At 41.4% G+C, this 23,820-nt stretch overlaps 1 protein-coding gene across 2 annotated transcripts in view; it reads right to left on the bottom strand.

The window, feature by feature from the left end:
* Positions 1-23,820, bottom strand: part of cdh8 (cadherin 8) — a 141,171-nt gene that overhangs the window by 40,303 nt on the left and 77,048 nt on the right. For both annotated transcript variants that reach the window (XM_058089680.1, XM_058089681.1), the window contains exon 4: positions 8,814-8,933. In XM_058089680.1, the coding sequence (XP_057945663.1) occupies positions 8,814-8,933 (120 nt within the window). The remainder of the gene's footprint in view (positions 1-8,813; positions 8,934-23,820) is intronic.

Here is a 23,820-nt window from a genome sequence, read left to right as displayed (position 1 = left end):
GTGAATTATGCTGTCTGTCTTGTATAATCTTGAATATTGTATGCAGAATGGACCTTATTGACTCTGCCACAGCACAGAATATAAAAAGGGCTCAGCACCGGCATCTCTGGATAATCCACTCAGGAAACAGAGACCCGCAGGATCATCAAATGAATATAAAACCCCTCATAAAAGCCCGGCTTTGGCATGACACCCCGCCTCGGCTCCTGAGCTGCCTCGGAAAATGAGAACAGGCTTGGACGGCGTTGCGAAAACAAGGCGGGCAGGAGGGGAGAGGCTTGGCCGTCTGCGCTCGCATTTTCTATTCTGGAGGCCGGCTCGGCTGTCCGCCGAGATGGAGCGCCATTTGGGGGTCAGCTTTGCTTTTGGAGGTCACGGGCAGCGCTGATAAAGTACAAAATGTGACGCCATGGATGGTTTTAGAGGAGGCGGCCGTGCTGCAGTAATCGTGCGTCTATTCGCGTACACCGTGGGGGTCTGAACTTTTTATGCCGACCTATTGTCATATTTGCTAGCCATGCTAGCAAATTCTATGAAAAAAAAGCATTCGGCTGTGTATTGTTGCCATCAATAGTCCAACTTTCCATTCACGTATACGCATAATACATACTTGTACGTCTGTCTGTCCATTCACACGCAGCAAACAACTGTCTGCACATTCACTTACACCTATGGCAAATGTCTGTCCATTCGCATACACGCATAATGTACACATCCATCTGCCACATGCACTGTATCATATTGTCACGTATGTCCATTCACATACACTTACTTTCAAGGTAAGAATGTTCAGACAGTTTGTCCGCTCACATGCACTGAACACGTACACACAACCTATACCTGTCATATTCACACATCATGCAAACATATGTTTGTCCTTTCACATACACACATAATACAATCATGTTTGTCCATTCACATAGACATACAAGGTAAGAATGTTCAGACAGTTTGTCCGTTCTCATGCACTGCACATGTACCCACAGCCTATACCTGTCTGTATATATCATGCAAACATGTGTTTGTCCTCTCACATACACGCACAATATAATCATGTTTGTCCATTCAAATAGACATACAAAGAACTTTTTATGCCGACCTATTGTCATATTTGCTAGCCATGCTAGCAAATTCTATGAAAAAAAGCATTCGGCTGTGTATTGTTGCCATCAATAGTCCAACTTTCCATTCACGTATACGCATAATACATACTTGTACATCTGTCTGTCCATTCACACGCAGCAAACAACAGTCTGCACATTCACTTACACCTATGGCAAATGTCCGTCCATTCGCATATACGCATAATGTACACATCCATCTGTCCATTAACATACACACAAGGTACGCATCACGTCTATCCATTCACACACAGCAAACAACGGTCTGGCCATTTGGATACACACTCAATATACAATATATATAATATACAAATATGTCTGTCCATTTGCATATTTGCATAACGTACATGCAGTATCTGTCTGTCCATTCCCACATAGCAAACATCTGTCTGTTATTTGCATACACACACACAACAAAAATTCCTGTCTGTCCATTCACACACACACACACACACCAAACACCGGTCTGTCCTTTCGTATACACACATAATGTACACATCCATCTGACCATTAGCATATAACATGCACACACAGGATACGCATCACGTCTATCCATTCACACACTGCTAACAACTGTCTGTCCATTCGCATACATGCATAACGTACATGCAGTATCTGTCTGTCCATTCCTACACAGCAAACATCTGTCTGCTCATTTGCACACACAACGTAAATACCTGTCTGTCCATTCACGCACACCAAACATCAGGCTGTCCTTTCGCATAAAGGTATAATGTGAACAATTGTCTGTCCATTCACACAAGGCAAACATTTGTGTGTCCATTCGTATACCACAGTCTATTCACCCACACAGACACCGTCCTCACTTGTTTGTCCATTCCGCTACGGAATGTAAAAATCTGCCCTATCACTATCAACATACACATCCAGTGTGTCAGTCTATTCACACATAATGCTGCAAGGACAATCCTGTAAACATGGCTGTCCACCGACATGCAACTATTGCAAACATTTCTCTGTCCTGTTCTCTGACCCACAAACAAGAGGTACGAATCCACCTGCCTTATCGCATGACACATAACAAGCACACAGGATGTCTGTCCATTCACACACAGCCGACATTGGCCGTCCTGATTCACTTTCCACAGCTCATAGAAATCCACCCTGGCTGCACTTGAACACCGTTGGGAACTTTCTTGACACAAACTGCACGAGACGTCAGCCGTGAGACAAAGCGTCCAAAGTCCGATCCCTCCGCTCATGATGGGCTGACATAACCAACGTTAGTCGGACGTGTTGCGGACCGCCTGCCCTCCGATGACGTTCCCATGCGTTTCTAACCTTGGCTTCAACCGAGCGCTGCTGCGTAGGAACATCTTTGTGACATAATATCAACAAAATAGTCACAATAACACCGCTCCGCTACGACTAGTTCAACAATTCACTCAGGACCCGCCGCAGGAACGCCGATACTTGACTCATGGCTGCGAGTGGGAATCAAACAACAAACTCCCACGGCCGAGTCAATTCTTTTAGTCACTCTGGAATCTCTATTTCTACTATCGTATATCTATCTTGAAGTATGTGCTGGTGTTCTTTCACACTGTGACACATCAGGTTGGTATGGAGAAGGTCATTTCACGTAGAAACACCTCGTGTACAATAGTACACAGAAGTACTTGATTAGTACTTGATTGAGCCATTTTGAATCAGTGATCCATGATAATAATCAACAATCACTTCTGTTTCCTTCAGTGTCAGTCCATTCAAATACACACCCTGATATAAACATCGGTCGGTCCATTTGTTTTACACACGCACTGTATCATATCGTCACGTATGTCCATTCACATACACTTACTTACAAGGTAAGAATGTTCAGACAGTTTGTCCGCTCACATGCACTGAACATGTAAACAAAACCTATACCTGTCATAGTCACACATCATGCAAACATATGTTTGTCCTTTCACATACATGCATAATACAATCATGTTTGTCCATTCACATAGACATACAAGGTAAGAATGTTCAGACAGTTTGTCCGCTCACATGCACTGAACACGTAAACAAAACCTATACCTGTCATATTCACACATCATGCAAACATATGTTTGTCCTTTCACATACACACATAATACAATCATGTTTGTCCATTCACATAGACATACAAGGTAAGAATGTTCTGACAGTTTGTCCGTTCTCATGCACTGCACATGTACCCACAGCCTATACATGTCTGTATATATCATGCAAACATGTGTTTGTCCTTTCACTTACACGCACAATATAATCATGTTTGTCCATTCAAATAGACATACAAAGTAAGAATGTTCAGACAGTTTGTTCGTTCACATGCACCGCACATGTACCCACAGCCTATACCTGTCTGTATATATCATGCAAACATGTGTTTGTCCTTTCACATACACGCACAATATAATCATGTTTGGCCATTCACATAGACATACAAGGTAAGAATGTTCAGACAGTTTGTCCGTTCACATGCACCGCACATGTACCCACAGCCTATACCTGTCATGCAAACATGTGTTTGTCCATTCACATACACGCATGATATAATCATGTTTGTCCAATCACATTGAAATTTAAGGTAAACACCAATATGTCAATTTACATTGGCAGTACACACAGAGTATACCTGTCTGTCACATTGGCATTCACACACACCTGTCCATTCGCGCATAAAAATGTTTGTCCATTCACATACACACAAAATGTACGCATGCCTGTCCATTCACACATAACATAAAGACGTTTCTCCATTCACAGACACGCAACAAGCATACACGTGAGCACGTCATGTAAACATCCGTCGTTCCATTCACACAATGAAATGCAAGGTAATGATGAGAGATAGCGCATTTGCTGCGTGCATGCACCATGCACCAAGAAAAGCCTGAAGGACAGAGCGGCTGAACTAGAACGGTCCATAAATATTGCATAGTGACCGCTCAGCTCGGAGCCCAGTATATTCCCTATCAAATCAAATATTCCAAAATACTTTACTCCACATTCTGCCCCAAAAAGCCCCAGGAAAAGTTCGCTTCCTGCAACGGTAGCGCGCGCGTGTGATTAGCGCGTGTTTGCGGTGCGTAATAAGCATCTGATTTGAAGGTAGGCCCGCTCAGGCAAAAACAAACAAATCCAAAAATAAGACGAGGCACAAACAAGTCATCTCTCCAGTTGATCATCGTTAATTATTCAAATTAATTCCTAATCACTCAAAACGGGAGGATAGACAAACACTCATTTCCATAGATGTTTTTTTTACCACCTAGCCAAGTGATAAATTGGGCCGTGATGTTTTTTTGTTGTTTATTCATGTATTCATCCAAAGCTTTTCACTTTCAATGTTGGCGTTGTAAGTGTCAAACACTCCTTAATGGTTGCTTCCCCCCCTTACCTTTGATTTGCCATTAACATTCATTAAAACATCTGGCACACCTGAATGAGCCATCTGCGTCAGCCCCCGCGTCGCTGGGAATGCTAATTCCGCCGCCATTGTCCGATTCCAGAGTTCCGGCCACAGCTGCTGCGAGACCACGGCGGTGAGGACAAGGCCGACTGCTGACGAGTCCGAAGGTGATGATGCGCTGTTGTCCCAACCTTTAACCAGTGCTCGCCTACGCATCGAGTCAAGTCAAGGCAACTTTATTTATAAACCTAAAGCCCTTCATCACAGAAGGGCCTCGAAAGGAACAACAAGAACAAGAATGGACACGACTGGTAGCACTATTAACGAGCAACTCATCAAACAATCAATTATTATGTCCGTCCCGGCTGCATAATGTTGGAAATATGTCAGTCCATTCACATACATCGTGATTTGCATGCAGGCAAACCACAAACATCCGTCGATCCGTTCACGTATGCCTCAAACATCAGGGTGTCCATTCACATACTCGGGTAGTATGAACATCTGTTTCTCCATTCACGTACAGACAAATCAAACATCTGTCTGTCTGTTCACATACACACGTAATGTACACGTCTGTCCATTCACATACACACATAAACTTAATATCTGTCTCCATTCACATACAGACAAATCAAACATCTGTCTGTCTGTTCACATACACACGTAATGTACACGTCTGTCCATTCACATACACACGTAATGTACACGTCTATCCATTCACATACACACGTAAACTTAATATCTGTTTGTCCATTCACGTACAGACAAATCAAACATCTGTCTGTTCAAATACACACATAATGTACACGTCTGTCCATTCACATACACACGTAAACTTAATATCTGTTTCTCCATTCACGTACAGACAAATCAAACATCCGTCTGTTCACATACACACATAATGTACACATCTATCCATTCACATACACACGTAAACTTAATATCTGTTTGTCCATTCACGTACAGACAAATCAAACATCTGTCTGTTCAAATACACACATAATGTACATGTCTGTCCATTCACATACACACGTAAACTTAATATATGTTTCTCCATTCACATACAGACAAATCAAACATCCGTCTGTTCAAATACACACATAATGTACACGTCTGTCCATTCACATACACACCTAATGTACACGTCTATCCATTCACATACACATGTAAACTTAATATCTGTTTGTCCATTCACGTACAGACAAATCAAACATCTGTCTGTTCACATACACACATAATGTACACGTCTGTCCATTCACATACACATGTAAACTTAATATCTGTTTGTCCATTCACGTACAAATCAAACATCTGTCTAACGAATATATCGCTAGCCCATCCGCATATACATGAAAAGTAACATTTGTTCATCCATTCGCATAGACACAAAATGTAAAAATCCATCTGTCCATTGACATAAAAACATAATGTACATATCCGTCTGTCCTTTCACGCATGCCACAAACAAATGTCTGTCCAGCCACCTAAACAGGTGGTAAACATCTGTCTGTCATCGTCATACACACAAAACGAAAACATCCTTCTTTCTAACCACACCTATCCGTCCATTTATATCCACAGACAATGTACAGCCCTGTCTGTCCATTCACGCACACAGTGACTAAATGCCTGTCCATTTAAACCCAGGTATCGTACACCGTTCATCATCTGTAGTTCCAAAAACCCCCAAAATCCATCAGTCCATTCACACACAAATGCAAAGGCCTGTGTCTCCAGTCACATACAAACACGTATGTCCGTTCACGTGCGCACATGATGTTGACATGGGCTCACATTGCCATCTCATCTGCGATTAATGTGGTTTATTTAATCCCGTCGGCAGGGAAAGCAATTAAAGATCCGAGCTGGAATCTGTTTTTGCAGTAGCTTAATGCTTTAATAACACTGCTGAAGTAATTATTATTATCAATACGAGTTTGAATTCATAACGCAGCCATGTTGCATTTAGCAGACAGGCCGGGGCTCTGCTTATGAATCCGCCAATTATGTAGATTTAATAATGACTTTGATGCAGCTCATTGTTGAACGATGCAATATATCACAGATGATCGCTTGACCTAGCTAAACCCGCACAAACAGCCGAGAACGGCGAGATGTGTCCCGCAGATAGACGGTGGGGGGGGGGGCTTTTGTCCCTGGAGAGGCGGACAAAGCCTCTTCTATTCAGATCAGGTTCAGCGCGAGGGTCCATTATACGGCAGATAATACTTTCCATTTGTGCCGTCATTAACTTTTGAAGATCCCGGCCAGATCGCAACGTTCATTAAAATCAACGGCGGTCGCGTACACGGCCGCCTGTCGCACGCCATTTCTGTTATTTGTCATTTTTCTGTTCAAAGCTTTGCTGTGAGGACGTGGATGCAGGAAGTGAATTCTAAGCAGGCTCGTGCAGGACGCCTGGAAAACAACAACAGGAAGCTGGCCACCTTCCAACAAGCCTACGAGGGTCAAACAATTTTTACGAGCTTGTTATTGTGTAAACATGCCCTGAGCAAACTGCAGCGCTTAGTTTCTTACACTTTTTGAACGAGCACACTTACCCAAGGCGGGCGGCATGCAGGCCAGGCCGGTGGTTGGCCGCCTCGCTTTGGTGATGTTACACTGAGCAGCCTGGACAGAGACGCTGAAACCGCTCTTATTACTTTGCAGTGTTGTAATAAGTACAACTTTCAGTTTTACGGGCTATTTTTATTTTTAAATAAATTAACTCTGGAAAAGCAGTGGGAATAACTTGGGGAGTCTTCAATGAACCATTTTGTGTAAAAATAATTTCAAACTATTACAAATACTAATACAGTCATGGTGTTATTAATAATAAATTAAATACTGATTCATTTCGACACCCAACATTAGTATTTGCAATTAATTGCATTTCATTTATTTCAATTAATTAATTTAGTTAGTTTATCTTATTTTTTATAGTTTTATACACAAATAATATTGGTGAATTTTGACACCGACCTTACCATAATTTTAATCATAAAAACTATCATTTTTTTTTATTATTTTTAATAGTTTTATACCCCCAAAATATTGGTGAATTTTGACACTGACCTTACCACAATTTAAATTATAAAATTAATTAATTCAATTAATTGCATTTCATTTATTTCAATGAATTATTTTTGTTAGTTTATCTTATTTTTTATAGTTTTATACACAAATAATATTGGTGAATTTTGACACCGACCTTACCATAATTTTAATTATAAAAACTATCATATTTTTTTTATTATTTTTATAGTTTTATACACAAAGAATATTGGTGAATTTTGACACCGACCTTACCATAATTTTAATTATAAAAACTATCATATTTTTTTTATTATTTTTATAGTTTTATACACAAAGAATATTGGTGAATTTTGACACCGACCTTACCACAATTTAAATTATAAAAACTATCCGATTTTTTAAATTATTTTTAATAGTTTTATACCCCCAAAATATTGGTGAATTTTGACAACAACCTTACCATAATTTAATTGGAAGTGTAATTTAAATTATAATTTCAATAAATAATTACAACTATTAGAAAAATGAATCTTTGGTTGCATTGCAGTACATTTATTATCTTGGACAAAAACAAATGTTACAGTACATGTTGGACTTCATCGCAACCTTCAATGAACCACAGCTCCCCAGTGCCAGCAGCACTCATGCACACCACCGCCACCAAGACACGGTTATCTTTGGTCGCCATAATGGCCGCGCGTTGACTCATTTTCAGCGGCTCGTAAATCCACGCTGTTTTACAAGCTGTACACTGACTACTCTAAAGGAAATCCATGATCGGCTTCGATATTTTTGTCCCTTGACAAGATAGTGTGTACCTAATGTTGCGACCAGCGAATGAAGAGCAACGCCTCACCACTCGACCTCAGGTGACACTGCAAGCTGCTTTATCTCAGTGGACACGGCTAATGAAAAGGGACGATGTTGAAATACTAAAGAGGTCCCGGCCCAGCGTTCCCGGCACCGCTCTGAAGAAGAAGGGAAAAAAAGCCTATTGGAATAATCCATGAGATGTTATCTGCGCCTGGTTGTAAAGCCCTATCTGGCTCTCATTGTGGCCCCATAATGGGCGTGGTGCTCATTCACTCCCACTTTTGTCCGACACGATGCTCTCCATTGGTTGGAAGTAGTGAAAGGATTTGCAGAGTGTATTAACAGCTCCCATTAAATTTAATGAGCCAGTGTCTCCATCTTGCTCCAGATCCTCGGCCAAACAATGAACAGCGGCACAAAGAGCTTTGGCTGGAGCTCACCTGAGTTGGGGTCCACCGAGAAGTAAGGCTGGCCCTCCAGGATGCTGTAGACCAGCTTGGCGCTGTTTCCGTAGACCGGGTCGTCGGCGTCTGTGGCTGTCACTCGTGTCACCGGGGTACCTGCGTGGCGGAGAGACATGGGGCGTTCTTAGACCCGAGAACCAAAAATGACCGCTTTGTGTAGAACAGTGATAAAAATGGCGTGTGTCGGCAAAAAACAACCTAGCAATTGAAAACCAATGGCAACAACGTCTTCAGTGGAACCTTCTGGATACGTCCTTTTAACCTGAATCCAAAATGACCGAACAAAAAACCCACCATCACACATGGGATTCGGTGTTCAAAGTGACTGTTGCCATCATTTTGGTACAATCCATTTGGACCTGATAGGAATTGTCATACAGCCACATTTAAAACAAAGAGATTGAATAAAAACACATAAAAATGAATACCCGACGTTTGGTGGCCACTTTGAATCCAGTCTTAGACAAGTCATTGGATGGGAATGGCAACAATGTCTTCAAACTATCTTCTGGAAGTTCCTTTTAACTTTTATCCCAAAATGGCGGCACAACAAACTTGCCCCCGCACACAACACACAAGGGATTGGGTGCGTTAGCATGCGCAGAGGCAATTTTGCTTTGCCGTCTCATCACATTTTTGAGCCCTCCAACCATCTTGAGGTCATCGTAGTCTAAATCTGTTGTCATGTAGCCAAATATAAAACAAAGAAAAGCAAAAATATCAAATTAAAAAAAAAACACATAATGACTACCGACTCAACAAGTTTATTTCCCAAAGAGAGAAATGATAATAATAAGCATGGTTTGATGTACCCAAACAAGAGGTAATATTACACAGTAATGTACTGCAAAAAAGGCCAGTAAGGATAATTCATAATGCCGCCTACAGAGAACATACTAACTCCTTATTTCTAAAATCACAAATACTTCAACTTGCTGATATAGTTCATCTTCAAACAGCTAAAATAATGCATAAGGCTAAAAATAAGCAATTAGCTAAAAATGTCATCCAATACTTCTCTACAAGAGAGGAGAAATATGATCTCAGGGAAGAAGTACATTTGAAACACTTCTATGCTAGGACTACGTTATGCTAGCCATAGCATTTCAGTATGTGGAATCAAACTATGGAATGGATTGAGTAAGGAAATCAAACAATGCACAACGATGAGCCAATTCAAGAAACAATACAAGCAGTTGATGTTTGCTAAATACAAGGATGAAGAGTCTTGAACCAGTCATGATGTGCTATATATATCACTATATTGACACGCACTATGGTACCCATTATGGCATTGGATGCTCATATCACCCAGTACTTCGATACGAGGTACATTATTCATTCATTTTCTACCGCTTTTTCCTCACGAGGGTCGCGGGGGTGCTGGAGCCTATCCCAGCTGTCTTCGGGCGAGAGGCGGGGTACACCCTGGACTGGTCGCCAGCCAATCCCAGGGCACATATAGACAAACAACCATTCACACTCACATTCATACCTATGGACAATTTGGAGTGGCCAATTAACCTAGCATGTTTTTGGAATGTGGGAGGAAACCGGAGTACCCGGAGAAAACCCACGCATGCACGGGGAGAACATGCAAACTCCACACAGAGATGGCCGAGGGTGGGAATTGAACCCTGGTCTCCTAGCTGTGAGGTCTGCGCACGAGGTACATTATTAAAAAAAAAAAAAAAGAAAACCTTAAACTGTATTATGGAAAGCAGGAAGTGAACAAATGTAACAGTTACTGATTGTAAAAGTACCAGATGGAGGGGTAGGATTTAATAAGCTTTGCTTCTTCCTACTCCTTTCGGACATGTGGAACTGATTATGGGATGCACTCAATTGTAATCTGATGCATGTTCAAATGAAATTAAACCATTACCATTACCATTACAGTAGTCACAAACACGTCCTGGGTATGTGGACCGTGCTGAAGAACGCCTGAACTTGAGAAAACCCAGAGTCAAATACCCCCTTTTTGTGGAATCATTGTCAAGTTTGAACTGGGATTTGGTAAGAAGTCAGTAAGATATTTCCTTTCCCAGTCCCTACCTCCAAGCAACTTATTTTGACGGCGCATTTTTTTGAAAACAAAATAAAAAAAACTCCCATTTGTGAGTGTCAGTACCACTTAGGCACATTCTGACTGCTGGGGAGAAAAATTTTTAAACAATCCTAAAATCAGGCCTCTATTCTTACTCTACTGTGGATGTGACCTTTTTATATTAGCCCCCCAAATCCTGTCATTAGAAGAGTAAGTGTAAAAAAAAAAAAAAGCATCGCGTCCCCACATGAGACCTCAAACATACGTCAAGCGTCACTAAGCATTCTGCGTTGATTAGCCGTGCGATCCAACGTGACGGTGAAGGATGGCGTCGCCTATTTATAGTTCAAATTCCGCTTGCTTCTGTCTCTTGGCTCCGGTTAACTGCAGACTTCAATTCTGCATGTTGACTCATCTGGAAGTTTCCCCGAGCTGTACCGCTCACCGTGAATACTCAGCCGCCATTTTCACGACGCTTGCACGCCGACGATACCAGCATTCGTGAGATGAATCCCAACGTACGCGTGGACCTTCATCATCTCTGCACAAAGCTCCAGGGGAATCCCAAAATAGATTAGCGACAGTTCAATACGCCGTTAGGTGTTGAAAAATTGTACTGAAAACGACTATTAGAGAGTTATTAGCGCAATTAAACTCATTCACACTCGGGCCGCGGCGAGCTAGCCTCTCATCGCTCCGTGACGCTGGAGGAGGGGAGCGATACGCTGGCAGGAAGCTTCAGACGGAATGGAAATTGTTGCCGCGAAAGATGTTTCAAGGTGGTCCGACTACAAAAGGGAGTCGGTCCCTCGTCGCGGGGGAGCTTGAGCGCTGCCACGGGCACTTGGGTCTGTCCAAAGCTGACTAGAAAAGGTTTGTAGTGGAAAAGCATCACGCCAAGTGGCGTTTTTTTTTTTTTTTTTGGCTTGCGACACGAAATGATTCAGAGGTTCCAGAAACATCAAGCCCAAAAAGTGCCAGATGCGAACGGGAAACAACAGGAGCTGCAAAGGCTGATGCCGCTGGCATCAGTCAAGCAGTATAACAGTCGGCCTTTATTCATCATGCAGTTTCCCGATTAAAGCCTAGTATTCTTCCAAAAGTTTACATTTTGTTTGCCTGAATGAAGCATTTTGAAGCATAAAATGTCTAAATGAACTCAAGTACAAAAAAGTCATTCAAATATGTCTTCTACACTGGCCACTAGGTGTCAATTGGGTGAGACACACAAGCACCAGACTTGATCGGCACAATAATCCCTAACAAAAACACCCGCTATTTTTGCCCACATAAGCTGAAAGTCAACTCTGAAGAACCGACATGACTCCCTGTCAGCTTCTATTTCAGATACCTGGCAATGGTTCCCAACGGGTGGGTTGCAGACAGCGAGGTACACAAGTACTGTACAACCAATACCTGACTCTTTTTTTATTAAAAAGTCGAGGTAAATCATCCTTTCCTGAATGGAGCTCCTTAATGCAGTCAGTGTGTGTTGGGGGGGGGGGGGCATTGTTCATCCCCCTCTTGCCCACCCACTCCCAGGACATCCCAGGACAGGACAGAGCAGGCCTTCTTCATCAGTTTGTCAATTAGCGGTGATAAACGTTAATTCTCGTTAATTAAGCATCTCCAGTCTCCATAATTTGGCAAACCTTGTGTCACAATCTGCATCGCCTCCTGTGTGACAGTTTTTGTGTTTCACGTTGTTTGCCTTCCGGTTCCGGTTTTCATGCTCTTATTTTGTAGTTTTTCCTGTGTTGATCTGCCCTGTGTCCCGTCACTTTTACTTTCCCTTCTACGCGCACCTGTTTCGAATTTGATTGTCTTATTTAGTTCAGCCGGGTGCGTTTGCCTTTTGTTGGTTCATTGTTTGTTCTTTGCATGCCAGTGCTGCGTTTACCGAATTTCAAGAAATAAAGCTAAGCTTTTACCTGCACCAGTCGCGTCATCTCTGCATCCTGGGGTCGCATCGCAACACCCGCATGACGAACCGTGACACCTTGGTTAACATTTGTTAAGTGTTTTCCAAATAACCATAATAATACTTGCAGCTTTACATCGGTGGTTCCCAAACATAATTCATGGCTCATAACTCCAATAGTCATTGAAGTGGTCACTTTGACAGTTCAAAAAATACACTGGCCAATTTACCGAGCCACCAAGAAGAAACAAAAACCTAAAACTGTTTTTTCTGCTGTCCTAGGAACCGCACGGCTGCCTGCTAAAGAGCGTCAACACACAATGACAATCCACAAAACACATTTTTGGAGCTTAACAGTATTGTAGATCGCAGAAAGGGACATCCCAGATGGTTGGTCAAAACACGGCTATAGCTGAGGGGGGTAGAGGAAATGTAAAAAAAAAAAAAAAAAAGTAGCCCCAGCCTTCTGACACCAAATCAAAACATTGGACCGAAGGACTCGATGCGTCTTTGTCGTATTTATTCCGCACGGAAGAACAAAGCCACCGCAGTCTGTCACGAGTGTCCCTCTGAAGGACGGATCAGAAGTGGAGTGATCCACACTTAATCGGGACTTTACCAGGTGCAAGGACGTATTTTGGCCTTCTCAGAGCCCGTTGACATGGAAACGCCACTGGAGAGACTTGTTTCGGAGAGAGGAGGCCACCAAGCCTTGAGCAAAGCAATCACTTCCTCTCGGAGCGTCAGTGTGCCTTTAATGAGTCCGAATACAAATACGATAAATGCATGTACGTTAGTGCATAACTATAAGTAACATTAGTAATATCATAACAAAAACTGCAAGAACTAAAAGTATTCATGGGTGGCAACATACCAAGATACCCCCCCAATGTTTTCGATTTTGAATTATATTTTGCCGTGGGGCAGACCTACGTCCGAAACATGGCCGCCAATTTGCACCGACAGCCTCTCCGACCATGTACCTCGGTTTTCATCATTAAGTACTACCAAAAGGTTACTTTACATTTGAAAGTTTTACATGCAGAAAACAAACAAATGGGACTGAAAGCTTGCATGACTTTAAATTACACCGTGTACAAAAAGTATCAATATTTCAGATATACTTTATTCAGGTTGACTGGGGTCTGCTAATTGTTTTTATTGTTATTATAAAATCTTAAAAATATAATCAAAATATAATAAAAATATAATCTAAAGTTAGGTTGAGCAAAGGTGACTAAAAATGTTCATCTTAGGTTCTCCGATGACTTCAAATAGTCTTAGTGCAGGGGGGTCCAAAGTTTTAACTGAAAAATCCAAGGATGCGGGGGCCAAATACGTAGAATCCATGTATGTAAATGCAAATTATTTATTTATTTATTATATATATATATATATATATATATATATATATATATATATTTATTTTATTTTTTTTTATTTTGTGTTTTAATATAATTATTTTATTTTATTTTATTTTATTTTATTTTATTTTATTTTATTTTATTTTATTTTATTTTATTTTATTTTATTTTATTTTATTTTATTTTATTTTATTTTATTTTATTTTATTTTATTTTATTTTATTTTATTTTATTTTATTTTATTTTATTTTATTTTATTTTATTTTATTTTATTTTATTTTATTTTATTTTATTTTATTTTATTTTATTTTATTTTATTTTATTTTATTTTATTTTATTTTATTTTATTTTATTTTATTTTATTTTATTTTATTTTATTTTATTTTATTTTATTTTATTTTATTTTATTTTATTTTATTTTATTTTATTTTATTTTATTTTATTTTATTTTATTTTATTTTATTTTATTTTATTTTATTTTATTTTATTTTATTTTATTTTATTTTATTTTATACAAACCAGCAGCCATCAATTCCCTTTTTTGTGTTCATTTTGCCCTATTTTTGGAAATAAAAATGTTCTTCTTTAATTGTATGTTTAAATGTGGGCCAATAAAAACCTGCGGCCCCCGGGTGGCACTTTGGATACCTCAGCCATAGCGTGGTTTAAACAGTCTATTTGGGTGAATAAGGACGCTACGTTGTCCTAAACGTGATTGGACTATTAGAGGCAAGGAAATCCCAACTGGACGCTTTTTATGCCCCCTAAAAGTGTTTCTGTCCTTGGAAAAGACCAACGTCTGATCACGATGTAAGGATGTGTATCATGGCCGCTGCATTTCAACTCCTTTTTTCTTCTTCTACTCCACCACAGGTTGTCAGTGATTGATTAACGGTCGCTGCAATGCATGTGGTCTTGTTACGGCAAAGCATCGACGGGAAAAAAACAACAACAAACGGCCGCCCTTTCGCTCTCAACGGCGAGAGATGCTGTCATTGATGCCAGCCAATTATTCGGCAACGAAGGGGGGTGGTCATGTGAGACACGGGCGCTCCACTAAATCACAGTCTCACGGCGACTCGTGCTGCCGTGTTCGCTGCTACACCAACCTGCCTTTGCTGCGTCTGGATGGCCGACAAATGAGATGTTGTTTCTGTCAAGAAAGCACAAAACAAACTCTTCAACGTGGCCGTTTGCGTGTTCCATGACTTAAATATCCACTCGCAGCCTTTAAACCTGACCGTCGCTGTCACTGAGTCTTTGTACGACAGGAACATTATGCGGATTACCCCGGGAACTTTGGTCGAGGTGCTGTGTTTGATTAAAATACACGGGAAAATGGATGCTGGTGACCTTCTGAAGCTGAAACAAGATTATTATGTCACCATTAGGGAGCAAGTGAGAAAATGGCTGTCAAAACACAATAGCATCGCTTCAAGGCGCCGAGTGCAACTGGCTCACTTCAGGTTGTATAAAACGCCACCACCGCCATCGAACGTTTCCGTCACTGAAAGTAAACACGTAAGCCAATGGTCAGTTCTAGCTATGAGACAAAAAGTCCAAATCATTGGCGAGAAAGCCAGAATTATGAAAAAAAAAAAACAAAAAAAAAACAGGCGGCACGGCAGACAAGTGGACTTCACAGCTAGGAGACCCGAGTTCAATTCCACCCCCGGCCATCTCTGTGTGGAGTTTGCATGTTCTCCCCGTGCATGTGTGGGTTTTCTCCGGGTACTCCGGTTTCCTCCCCCATTCTACGTTAATTAGCCACTCCAAATTGTCCATAGGTATGAATGTGAGTGTGAATGGTTGTTTGTCTATATGTGCCCTGTGATTGGCTGGCCACCAGTGCAGGGTGGACCCCGCCTCTCGTTCGAACACAGCTGGAATAGGCTCCAGAATCCCCCGTGACCCTTCTCAGGATAAGCGGTAGAATATGAATGAAAAATTGTTGACGTTTCAACTACTGAATGTCTTTATTCAACACACCATGCACACTTGCACATTTAGGCAATTTCCAATTTCACTTTGCATTTTTAGTCTCTATTTTATTTGTATGTGTTATTTTAATTGAACAGGGCTGCATGGTGTATGAGTGGTTAGCACACAAGCCACGCAGCTAGGAGACCTGAGTTTGATTCCACCCTCAGTCATCTCTGTGTGGAGTTTGCATGTTCTCCTCGTGCTTGCGTGGGTTTTCCGGTTTCCTCCCCCATTCCAAAAAAAATGCTACATTAATTAGCCACTCCAAATTGTCCATAGGTATGAATGTGAGTGTGAATGGTTGTTTGTCTATATGTGCCCTGTGATTGGCTGGCCACCAGTCCAGGGTGGACCCCGCCTCTCGCCCGAAGACAGTTGGGATAGGCTCCAGCATCCTGCTACCCTTGTGAGGATAAGCGGTAAATTAAAAAAAACAACCATGTTCCACAAAAGGGCACCTGGGCCACACTTTGGACACCAATGAGAGCACAAAGCTGGGAAAAGCTTCCATTCTTTTGGGTGAAAAACGGACTCACATGCAAAACTTTCATCCAAACGGGTGGTAAAAGTAAACAAGAGATCACATCAGTCGGCTTTGACAGAACACGCTTCCCAGATAGGACGTAGAATCATTAAAACGGGGGCACTCGTGCAGCCGTGGGGGGAAGCAAATTAGATCCTATGTGCCAAAGATGTTTGCCAATTGTCAAATGAATAACAGGAAAGACAGCTAAGGAAATTGCACCTTCTCCGGGAGATGCCGGCGTCTTATCTTCCCTAAAGTTAAATTACTGCCACTAGAGCGCTCTAGTGGGGGGAGGCGGGGGGGCGGAGGCGGCGCCCCACACACACACACACACACACACACACACCTGATTATGAAAAGCACCTTGGTCCTTCTAAGAGGTGTGTGACTGTTGCAAACAGGACTTATAAATTCAGTTACACTGAGCATTGAAGGGGGGGTTGGGGCATGGGGGGGTTCATAAAAACAGTGGAAGTGGCCAAGCGTGAAATAGCTCCATCTTTCTTCCCCTCCCACTGGACTCAAATGCACCACACCACACTGGATTTAAAAAAAAAAATCAAAATGAGGGATTAGGACAGCCATTGTTTCTGCTGCCGTTTCCAATCGGAAGATTAGCTCGTCCCTTCCTCTCCACAACGCGCAGACATTTTGGAGACGGATGCGTGTGCCGTGGAAACTCTCCGCCGTAGGAGGGACATTGTCTCTCCGGCTTGTTTACGAGACGGTGACATTGTGGAGATTACAATGGCGGCAAAAACTTGCCAGGATGGAGAGGCTCTTTGGTTGCACAAAAGCAGGGATTAGCCGTGTTAGAAGCCCACAATGGAAAAAAGGAAGTGGAGAAAAACAGGCTAAATTAGCATGTAAGCCATATGCCATGGATATATAGGAAGTATTGTTTACAATGACCAGGAATACGCTACCTCGGTTACGGCGTTGTTTGGCTACTTGGCCCAAAAAGTATTTCTTGTGGGAAAAACCCATTCGGTTTGGGTTCGAGTCTGACTTTCCGGCCCGGATGAATGATATCTAACCAAGGTTCCACTCCATTACACATTCTGCTTTGCTCAACTCCTTTCACAGTAGTGGACAAAACTACTCCTTATAAGTAAGTCGTACTTACTTATAACGTCTTATGTAAGTAATACTTATACTTATTTCCTTCTTCTTTAGCTTTAACTGTCATCATGTCTCCCAAGCTTGAGGCTCCTCAAGCATTGTGACCGTCCTGAAGGATAAAGACGGTATCCTTGAACATGTGAAAGGATCTGCTGCTCTGAAACTAACTAAGCAGGTGTCAATATCCGTAAGCCGGGTTTATACGTTGTTCTTTTCAGGCGCCCGTGAGTTTCTTCAACACAACAAACTCCACTTTATCTTGTTGTCCAAAACACCGCTGCTTAATTAACCTCCATTTAAGTTTGGGACCAAAGCCACGCCTGCGCTTGTAATTACCTGTCAGCACCTCTTATCATATAATCTATACGTTTTATCACACCGGCTACAGAAAGCAGTCTCCTTCTCGTCCACGATTGGATGGCAGCCTCAGGCGACGCACGTGTTTTACACATGCCAGTAATTATGCTTATTTCCTCGTGCTAAGTGTAATCTCATTAGTCACAGTGCAATCATATGCTGTATGACGGCAATAATGCACAAACAACAACACGGTGTGTACATGCGTACGATGTGGCGATGAACCCGGACGATGTCATCGCTACATCGGTTTGAAGGTCACGGATTGGTTCATGTCGTGGGAGTAAACAGTTTATGATTTTTTTTTTTACTTTTCTCATAATATCACATCTTTACTCTTAGAATATTATATATAGAAAATGTATATTACAAAATTACAACTTTGTCACATAAAATTATAACTATTGTCATAAAATTACTGGTTTCGTCTTGTGAGTTTTGGGGAAAATTCTGGTTTGAATATTAGATTTTTTTCTTCAAAAATTGCAGTATTTTCTCATAAAAAATATTTTTTTTGAAAAAATTTTTTTTGACTTTTGTCTGGTGAAATTGAAGTAATTTCGCACCAATTTATTTCACCAATTCTGTTTTGTCATATGTTTCTCATCTTAAGGCCTTACAAAAACCTTGTATGTAATTGTATGTAATTTTTTGTACTTGTGTATGTATACACTTATATAAAATATGCATATATATATATATATATATATATATATATATATATATATATATATATATATATATATATATATATATATATATATATATATATATATATATATCAAGTTCCTTCTTTGTTTAGTAATAATAGTTACCGGCAAGGCCAGGTAAGGTTGCAACCGAAACGGGTTTTCGAGCTCCGATTCGTCCTTGGCACGATCGCTAGCCACGATTCCCAGCCACCAAGGCTGGACTGAACTGTATTTGTTTACCGAGTAGATGCGTCAAACCTTTTCCCCTTCTTCATTGCCTTGTGCACCATTTGAGGTCTCGATACACTTTGTGTTCCACACAAAAAATCCAATTTTGAATACACGTACGGTTACATTACAATAGAGTTGACGTGGTTTTTTTCCAGGGGGATCCAAATAAAGACACATGTGGTAGCCAGTTTCGTGTTTTTATCAGGCAACAGTCACAATAGGACTCGCGCTTCCTATTTACGGCGTACACGGGCGGGGATGGAAAATCAATGAAAATCTTTCTTGAAGCCGAGAGGGCATAAATTGGCGGCTGCGGCCTGACGTGACACACAATGGCGGCGGAAGCACACGGCCGCTCATTTGGCCCGACGCATTAGCCACAACTTCATCGGCAGCGTCTGCTTATTTCCTTCAAGGATGACCAAACCGAGGAAGGTCGCAAAGTCGCCGCTTTGAGCTGCTCGTTTTGCGGATGCTGCCGCCGACTCGCCTATCGTCTCATCTCAGCCTCTTGTCTCCCAGCAGGCGCTTCCTGTGCAGGCTGATCATCGCAACGGGCGCATCAGAGCAGCCAAACAATGCTCGGCACAGAAACACGTATTCCACTTGACTGCTCGACTTTTAGCTTTTTCAATGCTAGGATACGTCTACGAAACGTAAATAATACAATGTCTCGTCAGCTCCGACAATGAGTTGCTTTATCGACTGTCTGCTACTTTGATCAATTTGTTGTAAAGACCGACTAAAAGCCAGGCAGAGCCAATCGATTGCAAGAATGTTCATTTTTCAATTTGCCAGCAGAATATTGACTTCCCATGTGTCATATTTATGAACAAGTTGGGATGTTAGAGACCGGCATACGACCGGTGCCTGCTTTCAGTCTGGGAGCAAAACAAACACCAGTCAGAAAAGTACACAAATAAATATATGCCTTATGTTTCATTATTTACTGCAAATTGTGTTGATATTTAGGACTGACGATTACGTGCAGATGAACATGAATATTCAACTGTTTGATGTGATTAGAGATTCAGTCTTGTATCTTCTCATAGACTCATGGATGACTGATGGCAAAATACTTGGAGAAGTGGCAGACACACCAGAAGCATTGTAGTCACTTCAGTCTCATCGAAAAAAAACACACACTCACATAGCACAATCAAAGTTGCACAACACCAACATACTGTATGACTGATGGCAAAATACTTGGAGAAGTGGCAGACACACCAGAAGCATTGTAGTCACTTCAGTCTCATCGAAAAAAACACACACACTCACATAGCACAATCAAAGTTGCACAACACCAACATACTCTATGACTGATGGCAAAATACTTGGAGAAGTGGCAGATGCACCAGAAGCATTGTAGTCACTTCAGTCTCATCGAAAAAAAAACACACACTCACATAGCACAATCAAAGTTGCACAACAACAACATACTGTATGACTGATGGGAAAATACTTGGAGAATTGGCAGACACACCAGACACATTAGTGACAAGTAGTCACCTCAGTCTCAGAGAGTCTCATAGAAAAAAAAAACCCACACACTCACATAGCACAATCAGAGTTGCACAACACCTACATATGATTGATGGAGAAATACTGGTAGAGGAGGCAGACACACAGCAGATGCATTCTAATCATTTCACTCTGTCATACAGTGGAAGGCCTTCTGGCACAAAAACACACTCACATAGCACAATCAGAGTTACACAACACCTACATATGACTGATGGAAAAACACTTGGATAAGAGGCTTCTCATAGGAAGCTTTTTGAAGAACACACTCACATAGAACCGTGCAACATCGATGAAAAGATACTGGGATACAGAATACAGAAGCTTGTGGTCACTCGCACAAGCTTAACTCTCACTTCTGCACGAACTTAAATTTCACTTTCTAGAGGAGCGCAGCAATTGCTATGTGAACTCTGCTTGTACTTTCATTCTGGGATGTTCCAGACATGGACTATTGGTTGGGCTTTAGTCCAAATACCTGCAACACAAGCGAGTAGCAAGATGGAATAAGCACGAGGGTGATCATGTGCACGAGTGCTGCTGGCACTGGGGTGCTATGATTTAATGATTTTGATGGAAAGGATGAATGTTTATGGAAGTATCCTGCCAAATGACTTCCAAGTACAAGAAAAAGTTTTGTGACTATTAGAAATTTGTCTTATTATGTCATGTATATTATATTTGTATTGTTATGTCTTATTTTGTTTTATCTTATCTTATCTTATTTTGTCTAATTTACAAGAAAACCTACAATGTCTGCCTCACAATGTCACAGTCCATGTTAGAATTCACATTTCCCCCCAATGAACCACAGCTCCCCAGTGCCGGCAGCACTCGTACACACTACCCCTGCCATTTAGGTTTGGCACTGAACAGGATAAGTAAATATAGATGGAAATGAATCGCAGAAAAAGCCATCAGTGGGCGCTTGATGACAAGTTCCAGCTTATTGTAAAACCATTTCCAGCTTGAACTCGCCTCGCCTCGCCTCGCCTCTCTCTCCCTGTGATTGCCCAGCATGCTTTGCACAGCCCACGAGGAACCCTCTCAGCTCAAGCACCATCAAATCTATAATCACTCCACCGAATGTGTCACGGTGCTCCGTCTAGGCTTCCTCACCGGCTGCATCTGGAAAAAAAATGAAGTCAAATATGGCAGCCGAGTAACACGGGAGCAGGCTGGTGAAGGGCAAACGCGGTGGAGGTGCGTGATGCATTCATATGCATGCAGGCGGTGAGCCATGCACAGGGATCTCGCGCAGGCAAAAGCGGGGAGTGTCAGGGCTAACAGTGTCCTGCTGCGAGTGCTAGCCTCGCTAAAACAATAGTGTTTATGTCTGACTGGCTCCGCGCTGCAGGGGGGCGCAGACAGAGGATGGCGATGGCGAAAAGAGAGGCGGCACTGGAGGCTTCAAGATGGGGCGGCCGGCTGACACGGAGCGCAAAAGCAAACGTGGCTGTTGCTCTTCTTTTCGAGGTGACGCACATTTGCACAGTTGTGTGATCCAGCCGGTGGCTTTTGAAACATTTTATCCTGTCGTGGAAATTGGCCATAGAACATCTGCATGTTGCTGTTTTGTACCATTTAGGAATAAAAATAAAAATAGATAAAAATAAATAAAAATAAATAAAAATAAATAAAAATAAATAAAAATAAATAAAAATAAATAAAAATAAATAAAAATAAATAAAAATAAAAATAAAAATAAAAATAATCCCCTTATAATCACACTCAAAAACGAAGTGAATCAAAAAATGCTGCTGCTTTTAAGTAAGCACTCACACCCGACTCTTGTCAAGGACCCACTGCCAAAGATCCTCAATATGACAGGAGCGCCGGCTGTTTTGAAGAACATGCTATAATAAATGCTAGCCATCTGACAAAACACTAGTCAAAGATCCTCTATTTAACTGGAGCATTCCGCTGTGTTGAAGGACCGACTGCGTCAAAGATCCTCTACTTGACAGGAATGTCGTTGCTTTCAAAGACCTACTGCAAATACGCTAGTCAAAGATCCTCTATTTAACTGGAGCATTCCGCTGTGTTGAAGGACCGACTGCGTCAAAGATCCTCTACTTGACAGGAATGTTGTTGCTTTCAAAGACCTACTGCAAATACGCTAGTCAAAGATCCTCTATTTAACTGGAGCATTCCGCTGTGTTGAAGGACCGACTGCGTCAAAGATCCTCTACTTGACAGGAATGTCGTTGCTTTCAAAGACCTACTGCAAATACGCTAGTCAAAGATCCTCTATTTAACTGGAGCATTCCGCTGTGTTGAAGGACCTCCTGCAAAAAAACACTACTCATCCGCATGAACGCAATTCAAATTTCCCGCATTTTCAATAAGTGCTCTGCTGTTTGGAGTCATAGATCCCAGAGAAGCCATCACCAAATGGCGGCCCACACATCATCGGAGGGGAAGTATCAAGTCGCATGTGATAATGGCGCTTCGGTCCCAGTATGACGAATCTACGAGAGTCATGACACTTTCGTTTATGGCACAGCAACGTGCAAATGAATGTTCGCAAATATAGGAGCAAAACAAAACATCTTTCACCGAGGCGGGAGTTGTGAAAGAAGAAGTGCACTGCTGCAGAGATCTTCCTCAAAGGTAAACAAAAGGCGCAATTGTGAGAGAAATTCAGGCAAATCCCAACGTCAGCTCCAACAATAACAAGTGTGAAACTTTAGCGGCTGTTTTCTGTTAACAAGTGTATAACTCATTGTATTAACTCATTCTGTATTAACTCATTCAATAGCAGCCATTTTGCAAAAGTCCGCCCCTTCAGTCGCGGCCACTTTAGACTATTTTGACCCATCTTTCGAGGCACACATAATCTTGTTTTCGATGCATGTACTATAAACATGGAACCTAGCAAAAGAAAGATTAGACTCGTGTCTTTCATCTGAAAAAAAAGTAGTTAAGTTTCAGCAAAATATCAGTTCCTGACTAGAAAAGGGAGTAAAACTCATTTTTTTTCAGAAAAGATACATTTCAAGCTGAACTTTCACTTTAACATAAATATGAAATGTGTAAAAAACGATACCACAACATAAGCGACACTAAATAGGAGATGTTTTGTATTTTATTCGTAAATATAACACCATGAACTATTTACAATTTTCATCTTTGGAACTGGAATGTGTGTGTCAAAGATCCTCTATATCAGGGAAGTCAAATTCAATCACAAAGTGGGCCAGAACTCAAAAAATTGTG

Source organism: Doryrhamphus excisus, chromosome 12 (assembly GCF_030265055.1).
Source record: "Doryrhamphus excisus isolate RoL2022-K1 chromosome 12, RoL_Dexc_1.0, whole genome shotgun sequence".
Classification (NCBI taxonomy): Eukaryota; Metazoa; Chordata; class Actinopteri; order Syngnathiformes; family Syngnathidae; genus Doryrhamphus; species Doryrhamphus excisus.
This window is presented reverse-complemented; position numbering and strand designations above follow the sequence as displayed.